Consider the following 23,634-nt stretch of genomic DNA (forward strand, 5'->3'; position numbering starts at 1 on the left):
TTAAATTCTTTGTCAATTCCAACATTTATGTCATCTTGGGATATGCTTTTGTTGACTGCTTCTCTTGACTCTGATTCACATTTTTCTGTTTTTCCACACGTCTGTGAATTCTCTGTTGTATATTGGGCATTATCACATGTTATCAAATGTCTATATTCTGTTATCGTCCTCTGAAGGGTGTTGATTTTGGTTCTAGCAGGCAGTGAATTACTTACTACTCTGAGCTTAAGAAGGCTTGGTTTTAGGGTTTGTTAGGTGTGTGTGTGTTTCAGCTTTTGCTCTACTGTTAGGAAGTCTTAAGTCCTGGGTCTTTCTGGGATTTCAGTGGAAAGTCTGAAGTGTTGACTAAACCCCTCTGACTTACCCACAGTGAATAGAAGCTTAATCTTTGAACACCTTTTGAGCTTTCCTTGGTGTCTCCCCTACAAATACTCAGTTATGGTATCATTCAAGGATTTCAAAGTAGTTTATTTGCAGATTTGGGGGCTCCCTTTCTTTGATTCCCTCTTTATGGGAATATCCTACCTCAATTTCTTGCCACCTTAATTGCCCAAACTTAATCCTAAAACTGGAGTCTTTTGCTTACCTTCTAGTGATTCTAGTGATCTCCCATCACCCAGACAGAGTCCCCTCCAGGGCAGAGTCTTAGCTAGCACGGTTCCTCTCTTCTCAAGTTCAGACCCCTTCTGGTGTTTGCCCTTTTTTCTTACTTTTCATTGTCTTATTATAAGTAGTATCTTTGGGAAGATTATTCCAATATAAGCTTCTCTGCTGTTGCCAATATATAATCTTTCAACTTTGTTTTATAAAGAATCCCAACTTAAATTGACCACATAGTCCTTACACAAGTAGTGCAGTTTGCAGTCTGCCCTGGCCAGCAAACAATCGGAGTTATTTCTTATCAGTGTTCTGACTTTCTGCTGCCTTTTGGTATGTATGCCAGCCCACTCTTGCTTTGGACCCAATAGCCACCATTTCTAGGTTCAAGGAGAGTGTGTTTTTCATCAGGACTGTCCTTCTCCTGGCCACCATGGCTGGAGAGTAAGTGGGTGAGTGCAGTTTGTTCTGGCCACTGGTCTGGTGGAATGGGTCTTCAAATGAAGACCTTCATGTGGTGATCCCACTGCCAAAGGATCAGGGCTTTCTAAGAACTGACTCAAAAGCCAGCTTCCCATCTGGAAACAGACTACTTCCTGAAACATTCCTAGGCAGTGGAAACCCTTTGTGTTTCATACTAGAAAGCACTTGCGTTCACATATTTACTAGCCTTTTCTGTTGAGAAGATGAACAGCATTCCAGGTTAACATGTAACATTTAAGTATATGTACATTACTTTCTCAACTTCACAAGCTAAGTATCATTGTCCATGTTTTCATGGTCTTAACCAGGCATGTTTCCTTTCCACAGGAAGGAAAACCTGCTAAGGGCTAGGAGAGAGAAGAGGAATTAAATTATAAGACAATCTGGTTTGTGAGAGACATCCCTAGTCAAGGATGTATCTAGCTGGCATAGGATATTTGTGTTATTTCAGTGGGCTTGCAGATTCCATGCAACTCTGGATAAATCAAATGAGACCTAAAAAGTAAGCAGCTCTCAGCCTTTTTTCAAACTTGGACCCAAGGGTTTGATGTATTTGTGGATGTTCTCAATATTCTGGTTCTTGAGCTTCTTTCTTCTGTTTTTTTGTTGTTGTTGTTCTCACTCTGCTTCTTTTTCTAGTGCCCAAAACTTATTATCAGGGTGTCACCTTAATTCTAAATTAACTTACACTTGACTTTTCCATGCTAAAAATGGAGGCGGGTGACTATAACCAAGCAACCAAAACAAAATGAAAAACTCAGTTCATATGAGAAAGGGAAAACAAAAATTTATCTTGATCCCCCATTAAAAGAGTAATCAAAGCAGTTTCTTATTGCCTGTAGGTATCTGGGGTGTCCAGTCAGAATCCCTGTCCTTTACCAACAGCTACTTAAAGGCTTCTGACAGGTGATTCAAAAAGGGACATTGTATGATAGGAACTGAACACATCTTTTTTTGGCAGTTTGTGCAATCAAAATAGTCTGGGAATATAGCCATTCTGATATAGTTATTAATTCCATATTGATTTCTTTAGTTTCAACAAAAAAAAATACAAACACACAGGCATACATGAACTGTGACTATATTTTTTTCTTTTTCTTAATAAAATCCAAACCCCAGACACTTGGACAGTCTAATAAGGATAGTCCGAAATGTGTGAGCTGTGCTTACACACAGCGTGTTTTAGAAGAAAAATTGAACCATGTGTTGTTCAAGGGGTTGATGGAGACTCGTGTGGCTCCAAGTTCCAGGGGCATGCTGCCGTTAACAGCTCAATAGCTGCCGTAAACTGCCTATGAAAAAAGGGAAGTTGTGAAGGGCCCTGCCTTCTTTATTGGAAAAAGAGAATCGGTGTGAAAATCGCTGTAGGCTCCAAATTGAGAAGACGTCATTTTGCAAGTGTAATCTTGAGTTTTTAATGTCTGCCATCTACTTCCCAAGATGCTTTCTTAAATCTAAATTGACAGCTGAGGATGCATTAAAATCTGTCCGTACTATATCTTTAAATAGTATATAAGAAACTTTTTCTGGAAATATGATACCATTATAACTTTTTATTTTGTTTTTGATGCGTAAAACTAACATCCTCCCAATTTAGTGCCTGGTATGCCCATTTATTATAACTGGATACGTAACATAATAGCCATGTGGAATATTTGATGTCTCTTACATTGTTACTTAAAATGCTGAACATTTTGTTGCAGAAGAAATGATAGCAGAAATTAAGTATGAACTTAGAGAATATAGCATTTACATAAAGATGCATACACGTAGATTTATGCATAAAAAGAACTCTGATTGCCTAAATCATTTTGCAAACTCAGTTTTATCTTCCGACCCCAGAGCTACTAGAATATGTAGTATATACCTTTGTGCTGTTCATTTTAAAAGAGTTGAACTTTTTTCCTTCCATAAATCCAAAGCATTTTAGTCACTGTCTGTATCTCATGCTCCGCCAAGCATTGTGACATGAAATGAATCAGAGATGAGTCACACAGACACGGAGATATACAGACAGTAGGACAAGTATATTGAGCAAATAGGCGAATGGAGTGAATGAGAGCTAGTGTGTGATATTTCAGTGTGATGTAGCCATCTCTCTTTCTTATGGCTTTATCTCTTTCAGCATTTCTTGTTCGACTTTGAAGGTTGAGGGTGACACGAGGCAGTAAATGAGAGTCAGGCACAGTACCCAGCATGAAAAGGGTAACTTACATGTTGGAAGGTTTTACTGACTCCATCGACTGCATGAGGAAACAGGCTCTGGAAGGTCCTGTCACCTGACTAGGTTGTCCGCTGGTATGTGGCAGGGAAATAATCCCAGCTGAGATCTTAGACTCCTCTGCCCTTCCAGCAGATTATCTTCACTCGCCCTTTTCTACCATTTCCACTGCTGGGTTCGATGTGGTCAAGTACTCAAAAATACCAGGACATCGATTGGCTGCTTTCTCTTGAAATGTTTAATGGTGTCAATTTCCAGAGCAGGTTGTTTCGTAATTGAAAAGGCACCTAGTGTGGTGGCCAGGGAGGGAAGATGGCATTTTGTGAGGGGACTGATCTAGCTGAAGCATGGACAAGACAGACATTTTTCCTTTGTTTTATTGAGATATAATTGACATACAGCCCTGTGTTAGTATGAGGTGCACAGCACAATGGCTTGACTTGAATATGTTATGAAATGATAGCCACAATAAGTTTAGTTATCATCCATCCATCATCTAAAATGAATAAAAGAAAAAAAAGGAGAGAAAAGTGTTGTCTTTTTTTCTCATCATGAGAACTTTTAGAATCTCCTCTCTTAGCCACTTTGAGATAAACCATACAGCAGTGTTAACTCTAGTCAGAAGACAGATTTTTACAGTTGTATGACTTTGTAGGCTTATACGGCGTCATTTTGGAAATAAATGTGAAAATTGGAATTGACCATTACCTGCAAAGTAGGTGTCAGTGAGAGTCTAATGAAATGTAAGTGGGTGGAGAAGGGCATTAGAAGCTGCTGTAAATCAAAGAAGGGGTTAAACATTCATAATTATCTTTATAGACCCTGTGCTGGAAAAGTGGCATGGACTTCCTTACCAGTGAAAGAAAGCCCTTTTGCTTCTTCTGAATAGTTGTAAACTCTATTCAGCTGTAAAGACTATGCAGCAGTGTCTTTAAAGTCCACGTGGTTGAATTTCCATCGTCAAAATGTGGCCGCTGCGCTCCCCTTTCCTTGGATTTCACGTTTTTCAGCATGTTGCTTCCCTACTCCAGGACTCTGGGTTGCTTCCCCCACACCAGTGTTCCCAGCTAGACAAGTGCAAGCAGTGACCTTCCCGTTCCCGCGCTGCTCAGTTGCGCTCTAAACCTGGAATTTGTGATGCTGCAGTGTGCGGTGCCAGCGTACTTTTCCAACCTGTTTTTCCTGCTGCCCCACCCTGGGCCCTCTGCTTTGGCCAGATTGACCTCCTCCCTGTTCCCACGCCCTCGCAGACGTTGATGATTGGCTTCTCTTACCCACTGGGGGTGGATTGGCTGTCTCAGTAGAACACTTGAGGTTAAAACATGATCTGTTTTCCATCTCTGGCCTCTCCTCTTTTTCAGTGTACCCACCTTACTTCACTGTTTGGTCTGTTGGTTCTCAACAGCAGCTGCCCATTAAAATCAGCTGATGGGAGCATAAAAAAGGGCAGTGGCCAAACCATTCCACAGACCATTGAAATCAGAATCTCTGGAGGGTACGGTACATTTTTTAAAGCTCCCCAAGTGATTTTAATACACGGAAGGGCAGATTTATTCTGTGACCTTGGCCAAGTTCGTCGTCTCTGGGCATCGGTGTCTTCCACTGTACCATGAGGATGACACATGTACCTCTTCAGGTTACTGTGAGGATCAAGTGGGATAGTCGTGCATGGATTACAGTAAGTGCTCAGTCTGTGTTGGCTGTCGTCAGCACTCTTCCTCCCAGTGTTCATCCTCCTCTTCCCCTCCGATTCTTACTTCTGCTTTAAAGCTCAGCTGAAATCCTGCTTGTCTGGTGATTATTTAAGGTAACAACTCAGCTGCTGTAACAAAGAGACCCAAAAATACAGTGCTTAAATGCAACAGCGTGCTTTCTCTTCTGAGCAATAACCCAGCAGTCCAGGCCTCCCAATTGGCTCTTGTCCACACTGCCATTCAGGATTCCCAGCCCCTCCCGTGCTGCTGGGTCATCCTATGACCATCTTCCAGCCCACAGGAAGGCGGTCAGGACTGTAGACCTGGCCAGGCAGATGGTTCTCAAGTTGGAAATTGCCTATAACTCCCTCTCATACCTCCTTGGCTTGAACAGAGTTGCATGGGGTCACATCTGGCTGCAGAGGAGGCCCTAAGTGGGTGGCCAGGGGTTCAGCTAAAAATCTTGTTAATGTGGCATGAAGGGAGATGAGATGTGGGCGAACGGTGCTTGGCCTGCCAAGTCCCTCTTCTTTCCTGGTTGTCTGTTGTCTTTGTTCCTGGTCCTTTATTCTGTCTTGCCCTGGACTGTCTCCCTTTACTGATGTGCAGGTTTTAGGTACATTGTCCTCTCCCTCAGGGTAAACATTGCTTTGTGTTCCTCTTAGGCAGGTACTGAAAGCGTTGCTGATACTCATTTAGGTGCAGTGGTTTTTGAGTGAATCAGCAGCAGGGGCTTTTTTGTTGTTGTTTTTTTTTTGTAACAGCTTTATTAAGATGTAATTTGCATGCCATAGAATTTACTCATATAAAGAGAACAGTTCAGTGGCTTTAAGTGTAGTCACAGAGCTGGACAGCTGTCACCACAATCGAGTTTGGAGCACTTACAGCACCTCAAAAAAGATCCCATACCTTTTGGCTGTCACCCCCACCCCCGACTTTCAACCTCCCTTTCCCTCCTTCCTAAGCATCCCTGACCTACTTTCTGTCCCTATAGATTGGTCTGTTCTGGACCTTTCTTCTGTGACTGCCTTCTGTCACTTAGCTTTGTTTTTTCAAGGTTCATCCATGTTGTGGGATGAATCCGTATTTCATTTTTTCTGAATAGGACCCCAATGTGTGGATCTACCACATTTTGTCTATCCATTCATCTAATGATGAACATTTGGATTGTGTCCAGTGTTGAACATTTGGCTTTTATGAATAACATGCTGTGACCTTTCCTGAGGGCATGGGTTTTCACTTGTCTTGGGTCTGTACCCAGGAGTGGCATTGCTGGGTCACATGGTGACTTCATGGTTCACTTGTTAAGGAACTGCTGGACTCTTTCCCAGATAGGCTGCATCATTTTTCATTCCTACCAGCAGTGCTTAAGGATGCTGATTTTCCCCACATCCTTGCCAGCACTTCTTATTACCTGAATTTTTCCTTATAGCCATTTCAGTGGGTGAAGTACTGTCTCTTTGTGGTTTTGATTTGCATTTCCCTGAGAACTAAGAATGGCAAGCTTTGTTTTTTACCATGTCAGTGGCAGGTGTTTAATCCCAACTGATTTCTGCCCACTGTGCATACGTATTCCTGGATGATCAGCCTTTTCTGCCTAAACATTCTGAGGAATACGACCTGTTTTTATCAATAGCAGCACCTGGGGGCTTATCAGAATGGAGGGGGTGATGATATGTGTGTGTAAGCACACGTGTGCACCTGTGTGTATATGACATTCTTAGAGACCAGGCCTCTGCTACTGAGAATCTTACTCTTTGTTTCTCCTTTTAATTCTGCTCTATCAATGAAAGGAAAAACCTAATGTTCCTAATGTTAGCTTAAAAGCTTAATTAGGTAGAAATCCTGCAGATAAATAAATAAACAAGCACAGAGGGTATGGCAGAAGAAAGCACGAATAATCTAGGGTTATTTGACCGTTACTGTGATTTGAAATTTTATGACGTTGATTATACATGGTGATGTGTTTTCATAGTCCTCGATTCATTCTTTTTTCCACATTAATACCATTCTTGAGAAGCTGTTCATAACTGAAAAACTGTTTATTGAAGATGCTTTTCTTGTTGACTTCCATATGCCCATAGCAGCTGTGCATGGGCAGTGCTGCAGCTCCAGGCTTTAGCAAGTCCATGGGGCCCTTGGAAGTGCATATTCAGAGAGGACTAAGATGTTGACTCTTCAGATTTCCAATGTAGAACGTGAATATGGTGGCGGCGGTGGCGGTGGCGGCGGTGTGCCTTTTAATACCTGGAGCCAATATAGTGGAAACAGCCTTGACCCAGAAGACAGGCCTGAGTTGAACATGCAGAATGCATTGTGCATGGGAGATGCTCAGTGAATCTTGTTTAGTCACTGAAAGAGGGAAGTCCTTCCTCTCTCCAGGCCTCAATTTTATGGATCAGGAAAAGTCAACAGCTAACTAAAATGGCTTCAGAACTCCTTTGCAGCTCTGAATTCTTTGGTACAATGCTTGCATTCCCAGCCTCTTAAGTTGAAAGAAAAAAAAAAAAAAAACACAAAATGCAAACAACTCTTTGGGTGCCCAGCGTCCATCCCTGGGAGTCTGAGTGGCTTGTGCCCAGTACCCGTTATGGCACCCAGCTCCTCTGGTGAGCGGAGCTACTGTATTATTGCTGTCCCCGCGTCTGGAATACGTGTATGCGATTCACTTAGAGAAATTAAATCACTTTTTTCATAATGCAAGTGTAAAGTGTCCCTAAGTGAGTATTTGCCAAGCCGAGAATGACTGCTGAGGTCCTTTTTAATGGGAGAATGTATCTCACCATGGCTGGTATCTGTCTGATTTATTGCTGTTAGCTCCTGATGCAAGGCCAGCTGATGGAGGGGCTGGCAAGAGCTTGGCCTGCAGGCTGAGTGCAGAGACCAAGTCAGTTCCTGGCAGGTGCGGTGCCCACGTGGGCGCCTTGCAGGGGCCATCTGATAACTGAGGCCACTTGTTCCTGTCAGGTGTTCCGAGAGAAACACTGCCTTGTTCTACAAACAAAACAGAATCACTGGAGACCCTTTATCTTTGGAGAGGAAATATGTGTGTGGGTGCTTTGGGGCTGAATCAAGCCCTCATTCATAAAGATGGTTATCTTAGTTCTTGGCAGAAGAACTAGGTGAGGAGATTGACCTCAGTTTCCTAAAACTTCCAAGGGTGGGCAGTTGGTCGTGTCTTTTGAGATCTCTAAGAGTTTTTAAAACCTCTTATTTCTTCTTTTTTCCCCCTCCTTTTAAAACAGCAATGGTGAGGGACTCAGACACCCTTAACCTATCTGATGCCTGTTCAGTTCTAGATTAAAAAAATAATGGCACCGTGTTCTACAAGTTCTTAAAAAGAAGTGCCATTTCAGACACATGTCATCTTTGTTATGATTAATAATCAGAAAGGTGAGCTTTGACAAAGAAGACCCTCTTGGGAGGGTCAACTTTCATTCTAGCATAACTGTCTTCTGTGTGGCGCTCACTTACAAACACACCTCTCTCTCTCTTGCCACCCCACCTTCTCCCCCTCGGGCCCCCCACCACCACCACACACATAGACACACCCTCCCCTCCCCTCCCCTCCATGTCTTCACTTTCTCACCACCCCCCAGGAGCCGGTAGTCGAATTTCTTACAGGTGGTGCCACCTACAAGCATGGATAGAATCAGATTAAGGGTGACACCTGGCTGCCAGCGTGGTTTGTTTTGAGCCTCTCTTTATAGCCGTATTTCTGAATCTTTTGTTCAGCAGTGAGGAGTGGTTATCGTTAACTTGAAATAGGTTTGCAATAGGTGAGTGTTTTATGATGCTGCATAGTTGATAGTTAATGACTGTAAAAACACAGCGGCATCTCTATATATGCATGTTGAACTGGGCAGCTGAAAGATAACAGGTATCCTCGTGTGGTACCTGATGGATCTCATATTGATTCTTAAACACATCAGGACAGTTAACATGTGACTCATTAAGGTCATATCTCACAAAACTGCAAGCCTCTCTTTTTAAATACAAATAAGGTATGACGATCAGTCACTCAGGTGGGGTTTAAGCTGTTTCCCCCATCCCTGCATCTTCTTTCACTGTGGCTCCTTTTGCTGTCTTTCCTTAGGTCGAACCCAGATTTCTGCGGCTGCATTTAGTGTGTGGTCCAAGAACTCAGAGATCCTGGTTTGGTGACCCCCAGTGAGGTCCTCCCGTCCCCTTTCTTCTGCCTCTTTCTCCTCCTTGCGTGTCTCTGGAACCGGGGCTCTTCACCCCTTTGTTACATTTGTCCATTCATTTTTTTGAAAAAATACTACGGAGTTGCCAGGGTGCCAGGCACAACATTGGGCGTTGGGCCACAGCCCTGAGGGTGGCCAGCCCGCCTTCCAGGAACGCAGGACTCGGGGAGGGTGTTCTGCTGGCGTGGGCCTCACTCTGCTGTGTGCAGTCCTTGCCTGCGAGCCCTGGTGAGCTCCTCGAGGGTCCGGACCGCGTCTTTCAAGGACGCGGCTTTGACATCTCAGCGCGTAGCAAGCAGCAGGCTTCTGAGAGGTGTTCCAAGCGACTGTGGGCTGAGTTGGGAAACAGATGCTGAGGGCCTTAAAGTTTCTCTTTTCCAGACGGTAAGATGAGATAGCTGTCTTCCTTGTTCAGGAGGATGTAGCGAGTGTAAAATGTGACCATGTGATGTGCCAGTGCTTTAGGAAGCCTGGTGATAGCTCAAGGGAGGGCATCATCATCCACCTTTGTTTCCTGAATCCCCCTTTTCCTCTTCTCACCGTCCCTGGGAGACCGTCTTTACCATTTTCTTCTGCGCCCATCTCTCCCACTTTCCTTCCCTCCTTCCTCAGGCAGGGGAAAGCGTGAGTGAAAAATCTGTCTGTCTGGTTCCATATCTGCTTATCTCTGTCACTTCTGAATGTGTATTTGAAGTGCCGCTGTGTCTCTCCCAATCTACGTGCAAGTGTTAGGACTGTCAGGGAGAATCTGGCTTTGTGCTTGACAGCAGCACCTGCTCTGGGTGTGTGTATGACACCTTCTGTCGCTTCTGCTGCTGCTGTATGTATGTTCTTCCTGAGTTGTCGGCATTTTTGATAATAAGAAAAGTGTCCTCTCAGATGAAACCCTAATATTCGAGCCCCTACTAGACTGATAAACCACCGAGTTTTCCCACCTGCCTTTTGGGTGATACCTGATTGACGGTAGGTACCATAGAATCACATCAGAGGTGATGTTCTCAGGGCAAGATGCAACGTGGGCGGGTGGATGAGGGTGAGAGATGAAACTGAATCCTAAGCTGGACTAAGAGCCGAGCTGCTTTGCTTACATGAACGTCTTTTTTTTTTCCCCTTGCCCTTTCGCCATTAAAAAAAAAAAAAATTGGACATGTGGGGGAGGATGGGGTGGACAGCAGGGAGAACCTTCTGGTAACATATCTCAGCAGAATCCTGTCTCCTTTTTTGAAGGGCCTTGGGTACAGTAAGCTCACTGCCCCCTAAAAAGCCATCACGTTAACCATTTTTTGGCCTGAATTTTTGTTTTTTTAACCAACCTTAGATTGGAGGCTCTTGCACAGGTAGAAAACTCTTCTGTGGACACCAACTAGTAAAAACATGATTTATTGAGTTTTTGTCACTTGGATGGAAACATAGGGAGCTGTCCTGTAAGGCTGTGCTGAAACTCCGCAGGGGCTGGGACGTCACGGAGGGCCTTGTTCAGATTCCTTCCTGGTGGTTGGATTCTGGAAGCAGCTCGGCTCCAGGATTGAAAGAAAGGAGGGCACTTCCCTTTCTCAGATCCTTCCTACCCCAGAGCCTCAAGCCATTGAACTACACTTTTGGAAGCCACTGTCTGTTCAGAGCAATCACTGGGTAACAAAATAGTGAGAAAATTCCTCATAAGATTGTAGAAATGTGGGGGAGACCCTGTTGGATTAGCTCACACACTGCTGATTGGAAGATAACAAAAACGCTGTTCTAGCAGGGGTCTCGGCGGAGCCTCGTTCTCCCTGAGCTGAAGTGTCAGGCCCTGCAAAAAGCAGGCGGAACATGTGTGTGTTTATTCACTCCAGCAACAGTCACTAAGTGCCTGGTGATGGAGCGGAAAGATGCAGCCTTCCCACAACCTAGGAGGGGAGGCGGATGTAAACATAACAGGATCCTTCACTGTGATGGGAGAGACAAGAGCAGGAGGGCAGCCCTCAATCCTAACTCAATCCTGATTGAGTATTTCAGCATGAGAAGGAAGGACTGGGACTGTCTTCAGGGGGTGATGCTGGACCTGGGTCTTAAAGGAGGAGGGGCTTTAAGTGTGTGGAGAAACGGTGGAGTGGTGAAAGGAAGGGCACTTCCAGCAGGGGAATGCCTGTAGTTGTCCTTAAAAAAGTCAGTTCAACAGGTCTTTGCAGAAGCGAGGATCCTCACTTAGGGGCGCTCTTAGCAGTGCAAACACAGGAGTCTGCGCCTGTTTTTGTAAATAAAGTTTTATTGAAACATGGCCACGTCCACATCCACCCACTATTGTTTGCGGCTGCTTTCCTGTTGCAACCCAGAGTGGAGTGATTGCAAACAGAGACCATGTGTCCTGCAAAGCCTGAAATATTTATTGTCAGAAAAGATTTGCTGATTCTTGACGTAACATATTTTTATTCCTTTAAATTCTTAATGAAGAGGACCCATGTTATTAGCAACTGGACGTTGCCTGCAGACCTTCATGGACCTGTTAGTTTATTTTATCATCTGGTGATTTCTCTCTGCCCCACACCAGCAACACCTCCAACTCATCTAGTTTCTGGAACTTCTGACTCTGAACATCTGGAACTAGAATAGTAGCTATCATGTATGAAGAAAGCGGGGCATTTACCCCCTAGCATCCCTTAAATGTCTGATTACCCCAACCCTTGGCTGTTTTAGACTCTGCTTCATTTCTTGGAACCTCTGCAGCCTCTTACTTGCTTGTTAAGTATTGCCAAAACTGGAATTTTAAACTGCAATAGGAGGGAGGAGGATATAGTTCAGTGGTAGAGCAGGTGCTTAGCATGCACGAGGTGCTGGGTTCAATCCTCAGTACCATAAATAAATACATACATACGTACATAAATCTAATCCCCCCCCCCAAAAAAAAGAAACTCAGCACAAAATTGCGATAGGAAATAGTGGCCATTGGAAAACATCTCTCTGGTGAGGCAGCACATTTGTAGTGGCTCCTGGAGCTGGCTGTCCTCGAACAAGTGAGAGAGAAGGGGAGCTTTAGGGAGATCCAGCACGCAAGCCTGTAGTTATTTCAATAACATGGAGAATACATTTCCAGAAGCAGCTCCACATTTGAAATATTGCTTTCCCTGATGTAGTGAATGAAAGTTGTGTGGAATTAATACAGCAAGTGCCAACTTCTAAACACCTGTGATTTCTGGGATCAGCTGATGGGAATGCTAGACCAAACTTTTTACAAATATTAACTTATGTAATAAGACCTTGGTGAAACAGAGGTACAATTATTCTAATTTTACAGTTGGGTAAATAATCTCCAACAAGCTAAGTGTCTCCCACGTTAACAACTAAATGACACTGCCTCCAATCTATCATAAGGAGAATCTTGCTTTTACACTTGGCAAGTGGAATGCTCACTGGAAACACTGACAAGCAGTCCAGAATCTCTGTTTCAGACCACCAGATGAACTGATTTTTCAAGAAACGGGTACAACTAAAATCCCCCATAGCAATGACTTCTGTTTTAGCCCCAGCAGACCCTGACATCGTTTAAATTCCACTGTCAGATGATATTGTAGTTTGGGATCTAATTTCTGATGAGTACTTTGTATAGAAAACTGTCAGCAATGAGTAATGGTGACATTTTCCAAGCATGTCTGGAAAATATAGTTGGTCCAAAAAGAGAAGTATATAGGTTTAAGGTTGTCCTAGTTTTCAGCTGAAATGATCATTCCTAAGCAAAAATCTGATCGTAACCATCTTCTCCTTAAAACCTCTCAGTGCTCCACTGGCCATATGCCCTTAGCATGATGACGAAAGCCTTTGTTACCGTACTTGTGGCCCCTCTGGTTAGGGCCCTACCTGACTCTCAGTACCCCACACAAATTCACTCCAGCCAGACCATGTCCTGCATTTGGATGGCTCCTTGAACACCATCTCTGCCTTGTCCCTCCAACTGGCTCACTCCTTCGTCTTCACGTCTCAGCTGAGATGTCACTGGATCCAGGAAGCCTTCTCTGACCCTGACCCTGAGAGACTGGGCTGGGTGTCCTTCCCCTGACCTGTCCTAACATAATGCCTTTGACGCTGCTGTTCAGTTGTTTACTGATTTGTCTGTTGACCATCCCTAAACCATCAGCTTCTTGAAGGCATTCTTTTTAGTTTCGACTCTGTAGTTATAGGGAATAGGATTCTACTTGGGCTAGCTAATAGAAAGGGAGTTTACTGGGAGGGAAGATTGGAGGAACAAGGAGATCTTGGTGGAAATTGAAGAACTGGGTCCGTAAGAGGCTGCGTCTTGCAGATGCACCGCGTGGCTTTCTGCTCGTCTGCACACCACTTCTGTTCCCCGTCCCCACCGCAGGCTGCCTCGGCTCAAGCACATGGCTTTTTTTTTAAATTGAAGTATAATTGATTTATAATATTGTTTTAGCTTCTGGTGCACAGCCAAGTGATTCAGATATATATATATTTTTTCTTTTTCAGACTTGTTTCCATTATAGGTTATTAAAAGATGTTGAGTGTAGTTCCCTGTGCTGTATAGTAGGGCCTTGTTTATCTAGTTTGTACCTGCTCATCCCAAACTCCTAATTTATCTCACCCCTCCCCTTTCCCATTTGGTAACCACAAGTTTGTTTTCTATGTCAGTGAGTCTGTGTCTGTTTTGTACGTAAGTTCATTTGTGTCACTTTTTAAGATTCTACAAATAAGTGACAGGCACATGTGTTCATGAAGCTGTCATGACTTCGGTTTATCCACATAGCCTAGCACGGCCTCGCCGGTCTGCTCGATGCCCCTCATCTTATGGCTTCATTGCCTGCTTCCCACTTGTTTGGTTTGACAGTGTCCAGATTTCCAAGCAGGCACCCTGGTTGGCCTGGCTCCCCCTTCCACGCTGGGCCACACACATCAGAGGTCTCTGGCCAGCCTGGAGGTGGCCTGTGGCTGGGTCAAGTTCTCACCGCAGACCAGTCAGAACTGTTGCCCCCTGGTGGGGACAGAGCAGGGCTCCAGGACGGACTTCTCTGCTTTTCTCCCCTCGGTTGCAGTAAACTTCATGGTATCCTTTGTTCTTTTCCCTCCTTTTCAGATATCATTAATGGAGCTCAAGAAAAATGCGTATTGCCTCCTATGGATGGCTACCCCCACTGCGAGGGGAAAATCAAGGTAAGGCAGAAGTGCCATCTGTTCATTTCCATCATCCTTATTTGCACTAGCAGTCCCCTCCTGCCCCTCCCCTCTCATCCTCCCCAGCAACACAGATGGGCCAGCAAGCCCTTTAAGGGAGTCATTTAAAGGGCACCTCAATCCTGCCAGTTTGGGGCTGTGGCCATGACAACCCTTTCCTGCTTTTGCCAGCTGCATGGGGTTAGGCCACAGTGTCTAACTGGTCAGACAAAAAGAACCTGGGCCCTTTCAGGCATCTGCTCTGTCTTTGAAGCCGCCCTCCCCTCTCTTTGCTATCCTCCAGCAGGTAATCCTTCGAGGGTCCAAGACACAGGGCTGCCTTCATTTAGTATCTGACTCCTCTCCCCCAGGCCTCAGCTCTAAGGTCTGCAGACTGTGATTTAAATGTCACATTTGCATGTGCGGTTGGGTGCCCAGACACTCTTGGCCACTCTTTGACCCTTACCATTTTTTAAATCCTATTTATATGGTCTGCCCTTGGGGAGACCACTTCCCTGCTCAGCAGTGTTCAGAGAAAAGTGTCACTTTGGATGGTGAGACCAAACTTCTGAGGCATTCACACGGCCTCCACGTGACACTCAGACACACGCTGCACTCCTGCCCTCGTCCTGCACTGCCTTCCCGGCCCCGTGCTGGGACTGGCGCAGCTGGAGTTCTCCGGGGAGGGGATGTGGTGCCAGGGTCCCATTGGGCGCGTGCTCTTGATGAAATGCTCTTCCCGTTGCCTCTGCTGAGGCCCCGCTCGAGCCAGGATCATCCAGTGTCTGTCTCCTGCCTCCAGCTCTGGGCTCTGAGTGTTAGACCACAGCTTGAGCCTTCACCCCTCTGTGGCTGCCCTGGCCTCCTCTGTCAGCAGCTGCACAGGGCCACGGAGCCCGGCGCGCATGCGTGCTCTCACTCTCTCCTCTGCTTGTTTCAGTGGATGAAAGACATGTGGCGCTCGGATCCCTGCTACGCAGACTACGGAGTGGATGGGTCCACCTGCTCTTTTTTTATTTACCTCAGTGAGGTGAGCAGCTGCTGGTGGCTTCAGGGGATGGGGGGTGGGACAGATGTGTGTGGTTGGTCTGCTCTGTTGCTGAACCTGGAATTTGAAAAGCTTGGAAATGTGTATTATCTGTGAACGGTCTCACGTAGCCCTCGGAATTAATTTTGTTTTCCCTAAAGAGGGCACAGAGAGGGGAGGTAACTTGGGCAAGTTCCCACAGCTAAGGGGTAGAGCCAGATGTGAATTTAGGCAACCTCATGGCAGAGGGGCTCTGCTGCCTCCCAGAGCCAGACCAGTGGACCCAGTCCTGCTGCAGGCGAGCACCCCCAGACCCCCAGCAGGTTCCCGGCCACAGACAGCCGAGGCTTGCAGCAGCAGCACACAGAAAAACAGCTTTTTAAAAAATGTTTCAATAGTGAAGTTTCACATACTATTTAATTTGAACAGTTCTTCTAGGACTTAAAAAAAAAAAGCGAAAGTTTGAAAGAGCTAAAGAGTTGGATTTTCTCTGACAGTTCTTGCTATGCTACTGTCTAGAGTGACTCCATGTAATTTGAAGTTGTGTTGAATTTAATCAGTTGAATCAGTACAATTGATGTCTCTGAAAAGAAACCGCAATAATGTATCAAAATAAAAAAAAAGTCTTGTCTCTACATGAAGGACCTATGATTTCCTTCTTCATTGCTCTCCTCAACCTCTATGTAGGATGACTTTTTTTTTCCCCCTGGAGGGAAAAAGTCTGAGTTAACTATTTAATTTTTTTCCCAATTTTTTAAAAAATGTAGTCAAATACACATTACCAGATTTGCCAACTTAACCATTCGAGTGTCAAGTTCAGTGACATTAGGTGCACTCCCACCGCGCCATCACCACTGTCCATCCGTCTCCAGAACTCCGCGTCTTGCCAACCTGAAACTCTGTTCCCATTAAACAATAACTCCACGTTCTTCACTTCTCTCAGCCCCGGCAACCACCATCCTTTCTGTCTCCGTGATTCTGACTAGTCTAGGTATGCCTGTAAGTGAAATCATACCGTATTTGTCTTTTTGTGATCAGCTGATTTCATTTAGCATGATGTACTCATGGTTCATCCATGTTGTAGCATATGTCGGAATAGCCTTTTTAAGGCAGAGTAATATTCTGTTGTATAGATAGACTGCATTTTATTGCCATTCATCCGTCTGTAGACACTGGGGTTGCTTCCACCTTTTAGCTATTGTGAATGATGCTACTATGCACATGGGTGTACATGTAACTCTTTGAGATCTTACTCTCCATTCTTTGAGGTATAGATCTAGAAGGAGAGTTGCTGGATCCTACAGCAATTCTATTTTTAATTTTTTTGAGGAACCGCCGAGCTGTTTTGCTCCAGCAGCTGCACCGTTTTACATTCCCATCAACAGTGTGCAAGGGTTCCAACTTTGTCCACATCCTCACCAACACTTGTTATTGTCTGATTTTGTTTTTTTGTTTTTTTTTTTTTCTAAAAGGCCATTCCAGTGGGTGTGAGGTGGTATTTCACTCTGGTTGTGGTTTGCATTTCCTTAATGATTAGTGATATTGAGCATATTTTCACGTATTTATTGGCTGAATTAGTTATTTATTTACAGTGTGAGTTATTCGCAACCCCCCTTTTGTAATCTGAGCTTAATTTTCATTTGTACCCTTTAATTTAACTAGAAGTTTGTTTGTTTGTTTTTTAAGTTGCAGGGCATTTTACAGACCACAAGGAATTTGTGACATGCTTTAGTAATTTTCATTTCACCTTTTGGAAAGTCAAGGTGGTGGGGTGGGGTGAAGACTTTCCAGGGACAACTGGAAACCACAGGGCAGGAACTGAGTAGGGAATGAAACCACACTGGCTTCCTCCTCCATCCCTCATGGACAGGGACAGTCCTAGGGGCTTATGAAACAGATGCTGACTAATTTCTGAGGATGTGCACTTGGCAGGCTCTTGGCCGATGTTTCTTTTATATTCCCTCCCCTGCTTTTTTGTGCTGTTGCTGTTTGACCAGTAGTTAGTAAGTGCTCTCTGGTGATGCCGTGCGGAAAGGAGAATGCCTCCGTCTGGAAGCTCAAGGAAATGTTTCTTTCCTTGTAGGGTTCAGGGACCTCTCCTCTCTGGTATAATGTGACAGGGACAGCTTTAGGGGAATGGAGGCCAAACCTATATGACTTTAGGGCACATGGCCCCGGAATCTGTGGGTTTGTCCCTCTTCTTCACCCTTACTTCTCGTCCCTCTGCAAGATCCAGTCAGGCTTCTTCTTTTTTTTTTTTTTTTGACAAATTTGCTCCATGGCCGCCACCCCAGGGCCATCAAGGGAACCTGCAGAATTAATGAGAGTTAAAATACCTCTTGGAAATTAAAAGCCCTGGGAGTTGGGTGTGTGATTAGCAGGCTGCTGGCAAATGGATTTTGTAGCATTTCCTTGAGTGTGCTTCTAGCTTGGATGGCCCGGGGCCCTGCCTTCTCATTTTCTTCTCCAGAGGAGTGAGGCCTGGGGCTATGGGGGAACCTTCACTCCAGTGAGAAGTCACTAGAGGCACCTTTCCTGCCGTAAGAGAAAAGTTCCTCATTTAGTACAATTTTCCAAAGTTTTCTTCCCATTTCCATTTGATAGAATTTAGCCAGAGTCCAGCCGGGCTCCCTGATTGACAAGCTGAGCTAATTTCACGCCTTCCTGGGAGTTTGCATCTTGAGGAGGACGGCCGAGGTCAAGGTAGAGGAAGAGGATTTCATGTTTCCCCTCCAGCCGGTATCTTCAATCTCCTGATCCAGAGCTGGGAAGGATGGGAGAATGGTCCCGATGGAACGGGGCAGCAGTTATGTATGACCTGGCTCCCTTCCTTTGAAATGGCCATCCTACCCCCACTGGCAGTGAAGGAAGGATGTAGCCAAAAAGAGAGAAAAGTGAGATGCTGGTGGAGATAAACTGAGAGGAGTGATACAGACTGGGCTGTACACAGTATGATGGATCGTATCTACTTAATATTGGAGCCCGGGGGGTGGATTTCAGAACCTTTAACTATTTTTCCTCCCTTTGGGATATGGAGTGGTGTTTTATTAGCCTACGTCTCTGCTCTTTTTATGCAAATGATGAGACTTTTCTTTTTGTTCCACTGAATTCAGTTCAGTGAGCACTTATTGAACACCTATTATATTCATTGATTGTCGGCAATTACTGAGAACTGTTTTCTTGGCCCCATGCTATGCCTTCATTATTCTAATGGTGGAAAAAGAATGCATACAAGTAATTGAGCCAGGAAGGGGCCCTGGGGAAAAACTAGGAATTCTTTTTGAAACTTTTAATCTGAAAATAACCATGAAACTCTGGCTGGCGATAAAAAAAAAAGTGTCCATCTTATCAAAACATCTTAATAGGTGAGGGACACAACCAATATGGCTGCTTCAACAGGAGGCACTGCCTTAGAGCTGGTACCTGACTTCAGCTTGTTTGAATGCTTTCCAAACTCTGTGCTTTTGGAAAAGCTACCCGCTTTGTGCCTCAGGTTCTTCCCCCTTGATAAAAGAATAGTTTTAATTTTGTTTGTTTTTAACGGATCCTACCATGAGGATTCCTGAGCATGTATGGAAACATGCTTAGAGCAGAGCCTGGCAAATAAATGGTACTCAGTCAACATAATGGACACTTTCGTGATAGGTTGTGGATGTTGGCATTGTTTGAGTCCAGTTGTGGGCTGTCACTTTGCCTAGGACATTTTATGTGAGACATTGATTCTCTTCTAGAATTGGAATCAATTTCTGGTTCTCTTTCTCCAGTCTAATTTAACTTTAGATCCCTTGGCTTCTGGTAATGTAGAGATTCAGCTCTTCTCCTTGCCTTGCTTTCTCTGGGATGTGACACATGTTCACGCTTAAACCGTGGCCTAGACGTCTGAAGTGGCAGCACACCTCCACGGTTGCTCATGTGGAGCTATTACAGATGTTTTCTAAAGCCGATGAATTCTGTCCTAATGCTCTTTAAATCCTGGACAGCATCCATGGCTTTGTGGCACTCTGTTTTGTCTTTGTCTTTGTTGTTGTTGTTGTTGTTGTTGTTCCTCTTGCTTTCCTGAAGATTTTTCCTTCTTTTGCTACTTCATTTAACCTGTGTCATACGCCAGGTTACTCTTGCAATTGGGAAGGTGATCAAGAGAGACATCATTTGATTTGTTGACTTGATCAGTGGCTATGCCGGTGACTTTTATTCTTTTATTAATCTTTATTGACGAGCCAGTTCTTGTTTCCACCTCTGTTTAACTTCAGCGCTTTGACAGATACTAGAAAAAAAGGACATGAAGTAAAATGTCTCCCACGTAGTCAGTTACTGGTTGAATCTTGGCACAGAAGTTCAGACCAGTCTTAGGAGATGACCCTCTTCCTGCATTCTTCTTTCCCCTAGTTTTCTCAGAGTGCCAAGTCTACTGAATTATGGGATTATAAACTTCTGCTTTTACCCTCACCAATTTATAGTCTGCCTGATGCAGGGCAAATGGGTGTGGGACGTGAGGAGGGCTGTGTCCCAGGTCGCGGTTGAGCCCCTGGGATGCGCCCTGCCAAGTGTGGGTCCTTGGCTTCGCGCAGGAAAGAATTCAAGAGCAAGCCACAGTTGAGTAAGGATAGATTTATTTAGAGAGATACCTACTGCATAGAGTGTGGGCTGTTTCAGAAGGCAAGAGAAAAGCCACAAGGTGTGGGGGATGGGTGTTCAGGTTAGAGTAAAAGTAGACACACACTCCATAGACAGTGTGTGGTCTGTCTCCAAAGAGGAAGGAGCAAAAAGGGCGGCCCCGAGGCACGGTGTTGCCAGTTTTTATGGGCTCGGTAGCTTCATATGCTAACAAGTGGGAGGACCATTTTAACTACCCTGGGGAAGGGGCTGGGATTCCCAGGAAGTTGGCCATTGCCTACTCTTTGACCTTTTATGATTAGTCTTGGCACCTGTGGACATGTTATTCACCATGCTAATATATTACAATGGGTGTATAATGAAGCTCAAGTTCTACTAGAAGTCAGATCTTCTGCCATCTTAAGCCTCAAGGCCTACTGGGAGTTGAATCTTCTGCCATTCTGGTGTTAATTGCGGTGGCATTCCTTGAATGGCTGTCCCTGTCCCCTTCCTTCCTGTCTTATACCAACCTTTTATGGTAAATCCCAGGAGGTAATGTTACGGAAACAACAGGCCAGTCAAGAAACAAGCACCACTCGGAGGGTTGGAGTACTCAGATGTATTACGCCGGCGGGCTCAGAGGGGCTTCTGCTCCGAAGCTCTGAGCACCTCCAAGACGTGTGCATGAGGTTTTATAGGGTAAAGTACAAGCTTGGTGTATTTGGCCAATAGGCATGGAACAGCTTTAGCAGCATTATCATCACAAAGATGGAGGCAGGGAGGCAGCAAACCAACATTCCAAAGCCAGATATGTATCTTTGAAAACCCAGCTGGCTAGCAAAAAACATGAACAGCAAACCAACACTAATTAACCTAGATTTACAAGTTAGTCTAGCAGAACTCAGATTAGTATTCCAATACTTAGATTTGTGAGTTATCTTGTTAGACCAGCCCAGCTTTTCCTTCACAGTAAAACCATCAATGTTTCCCCTTCCACTATCCCCACGGATGCTTGTTCTGGGTTTGACATGGTACTAGGAACTGGGTGCGGTGCTAAAAGTGTAGGCATTGCTCTTGTTGGGTGGTGGACTGTGAGAGAGGAATGAAACATGGCTGAGCCCCACGGTATACCAGACACCTTATAGACCCTGTCGTGAAAACCTCTCCCCAGCTCTGAGTAACAGAGAGCCCAGTCCTAGCAGCTCCGAGAGGTGAAGTTGCTTCGTGCTCCTGTGCTCCCCATTCTTGCTACCTTCTAACATCGGAGGAAAGGTGAAACCAGGTGAAGTCATTTGTCGCCATTGCTTTTGCATTCTGTTCTATGCCTCGATCCACTTGTGTTGAAAATACGGCTCTAATTTACCTGGTTTTCATTCATCAGTCTTCCTTGCTCGTTTTCGAAAACTCATAATTTTGATACTTGACTGCCCCCCTCCCCCAAAAAAGAAGCAGTTCCAATTCTCCTGAAGATAGAGCTCATGAAAACTAGGTGCTCAGCCATTCCAAGTGGTGGGAGTGAATGAATGATTCGTTAAGCAGCCTTGCTTTTCCAGACCAGCGGGCGGTTCATTTTCTGTATCTGTTTTTGTGAGCCACGTAACTACTCCCCTTACAGAGAAGAGACCTGATCAGGTAATTCCTCTGAATGTCATTGGTTCCGGTATTAGTAACTCAGCCCTGGCAGAGCCTTTTCCTGCTGTCAGCTGTTACAACACTGAGACTAAACTTCTTTACCCCACTGATATATTGATAGTGGGCTGATATATTTGATGCCCACGTGTTTTTTTCTGTTTACACAGTTATTCTAGCAACTAGCAGCCATCATACCTTGCCAGACTTCTTCCTTTGTTTGTACTGGTTTTTTTTAAAAAAAACTTTCATTGCCCTCGCTAGTATAGTTGCTCTGAAATAATCAAATTGCTCCGTGATTGATCGCTCGATATTAGGATACATACATGCTGTTGCTTCAAATGCCAATTTGTACTGGGTGAGTGAGTGTGTGTGTGTCTGTGTGTGCACGCTGCGTGAGAGACTCCCTGATAAAGGAACAAAAGAAGCAATTTCATGCCCTACTTATCAATCTGTTTCTTATACTTCACGAACTACAATCATAAAGGTCTTTGCCTCTCTCTGTTCTCCCTTGGCAATATGTAAAGCTAATATTGGCTGAACGTGCTATTAACCTTGAGTTTAAATTCAGCGTACTTAATCCCTTGATTAATGCCAAGATTAATGCCCAACAGCAAAGGTTGAAGTCTTAAATGTGCATGTGAGCATGAAATGAAATCCTAATAACCAGTACAATGATTTGGATTTATGGGCTGTGTTGGCTGCTAAAGATATCTTGGAAATGGTGTTGCACAGACTAATTTGTCAAAATGGGCAGCAGTGAGAAATGGACTGTTTAGGTTGCCGGAGAAAACCTGAATGAGAAAACAACTAACATTTCGGGATGGGTCAGGGAGTACTTTAAAAATATCACTAGGCTCTTGCCTGAGAACACGAACACACACCTTTTAAAAATGTTTAGCCATTTCAAACAGGAAACTCTCCTGTGAGATAATATTTCTCGGTAGTAAAGGAGGTGACAGAGATTTATGATCATATTCTTTTCACTTTTTGAGTTCAGCCTTTACGTTTCTCTTTTTCTTCTCTGTGTTTTCAGGGCTCTTAGGACATGAATTCTAAGACATCTTTAGAAAAAGGAATTTTTCAATGGCCTTGAGTTTACAGAACAATATTTGTCATCAGCCTAACTGATCACTCAATTTCCCTCAGCCTCTTAGGTCTCCCAAGTTCATCTCCCTATTTGTACATTTCACTTGTTGCAACATTTACATTGAGATTTCTTACTCTGGCCTCCACCTTACAAAAATTAGAAGAGTAAATGGCAAGACTTGGCAAACTCCAAACCAACACCTCTTTGCTCCTTGGAATACATGTCGCAGACTGCAGCTTTGGTACAGTGCTCTCCAATTTGGGTTTTTTATATATATATATGTGTATATATATATATATATATATATATATATTTGAAGTATAGTCAGTTTACAATGTTGTGTCAATTGCTGGTGCACAGCATAATGCTTCATACGTGAATATACATAAATTCACTTTCATATTCTTTTTCAACGTAAGTTAGTACAAGATATTGAATCGAGTTCCCTGTGTTATACAGTATGAACTTGTTGTTTATCTATTTTATATATATTAGTATCTGCAAATTTCTAACTCGCAATGGGTTTTTTAAAACAAACTTTTCAATGCAGTCTCTGAGAATTTCTATTGTATTAAAATATCTTAATATGGATCATTTCAAACATACATAAAAGAGAAAAGGGTACTGCACCCCCATGTGCCCATGACTCAGATTCAACAGTTGTCAATTCATGACTGATCTAATTTTATCGACACCTTTCCCAGTCCCTTATTTTCAAGCAAATCCCAAGGATCGTGTCATCTCTGAATGTTTCGATACATATCTTTAAAAGAGTCTCTTTTAAAACATATAACTACTAATACCACTTCATATTTTTAAAAATACGTAATTCCTGAGAACAGTATGGAAGTTCCTTAAAAAAATAAAAATAGAGTTACCACGGCATCCAGTAATCCCACTCTTGAGCATATATCTAGAAAAGATGAAAACTGTAATTTGAAAAGATACATGTATTC

General features: G+C 44.1%; 1 protein-coding gene and 1 long non-coding RNA gene across 7 annotated transcripts in view; one reads left to right on the top strand and one right to left on the bottom strand.

The window, feature by feature from the left end:
• Positions 1-23,634, top strand: part of MGAT5 (alpha-1,6-mannosylglycoprotein 6-beta-N-acetylglucosaminyltransferase) — a 333,568-nt gene that overhangs the window by 175,812 nt on the left and 134,122 nt on the right. For 5 of the 6 annotated variants that reach the window (XM_032479342.1, XM_032479341.1, XM_032479339.1 and 2 more), the window contains 2 exons: positions 14,263-14,339; positions 15,280-15,369. In XM_032479342.1, coding sequence (XP_032335233.1) covers positions 14,263-14,339; positions 15,280-15,369 — 167 coding nt within the window. Of the gene's footprint in view, positions 1-4,573; positions 4,980-14,262; positions 14,340-15,279; positions 15,370-23,634 lie in introns of those variants that run through there. The other variant, XM_014560966.2, reaches the window with a different exon arrangement.
• Positions 6,687-15,260, bottom strand: LOC116663591. The gene is made up of 3 exons (XR_004319802.1): positions 14,851-15,260; positions 11,762-11,777; positions 6,687-6,696 (listed from the first exon to the last, which is right to left on the bottom strand). It is a non-coding gene; the product is annotated as an uncharacterized LOC116663591 (long non-coding RNA).

The sequence above is a fragment of the Camelus ferus genome, chromosome 5, assembly GCF_009834535.1.
Source record: "Camelus ferus isolate YT-003-E chromosome 5, BCGSAC_Cfer_1.0, whole genome shotgun sequence".
NCBI classification, from domain to species: domain Eukaryota; kingdom Metazoa; phylum Chordata; class Mammalia; order Artiodactyla; family Camelidae; genus Camelus; species Camelus ferus.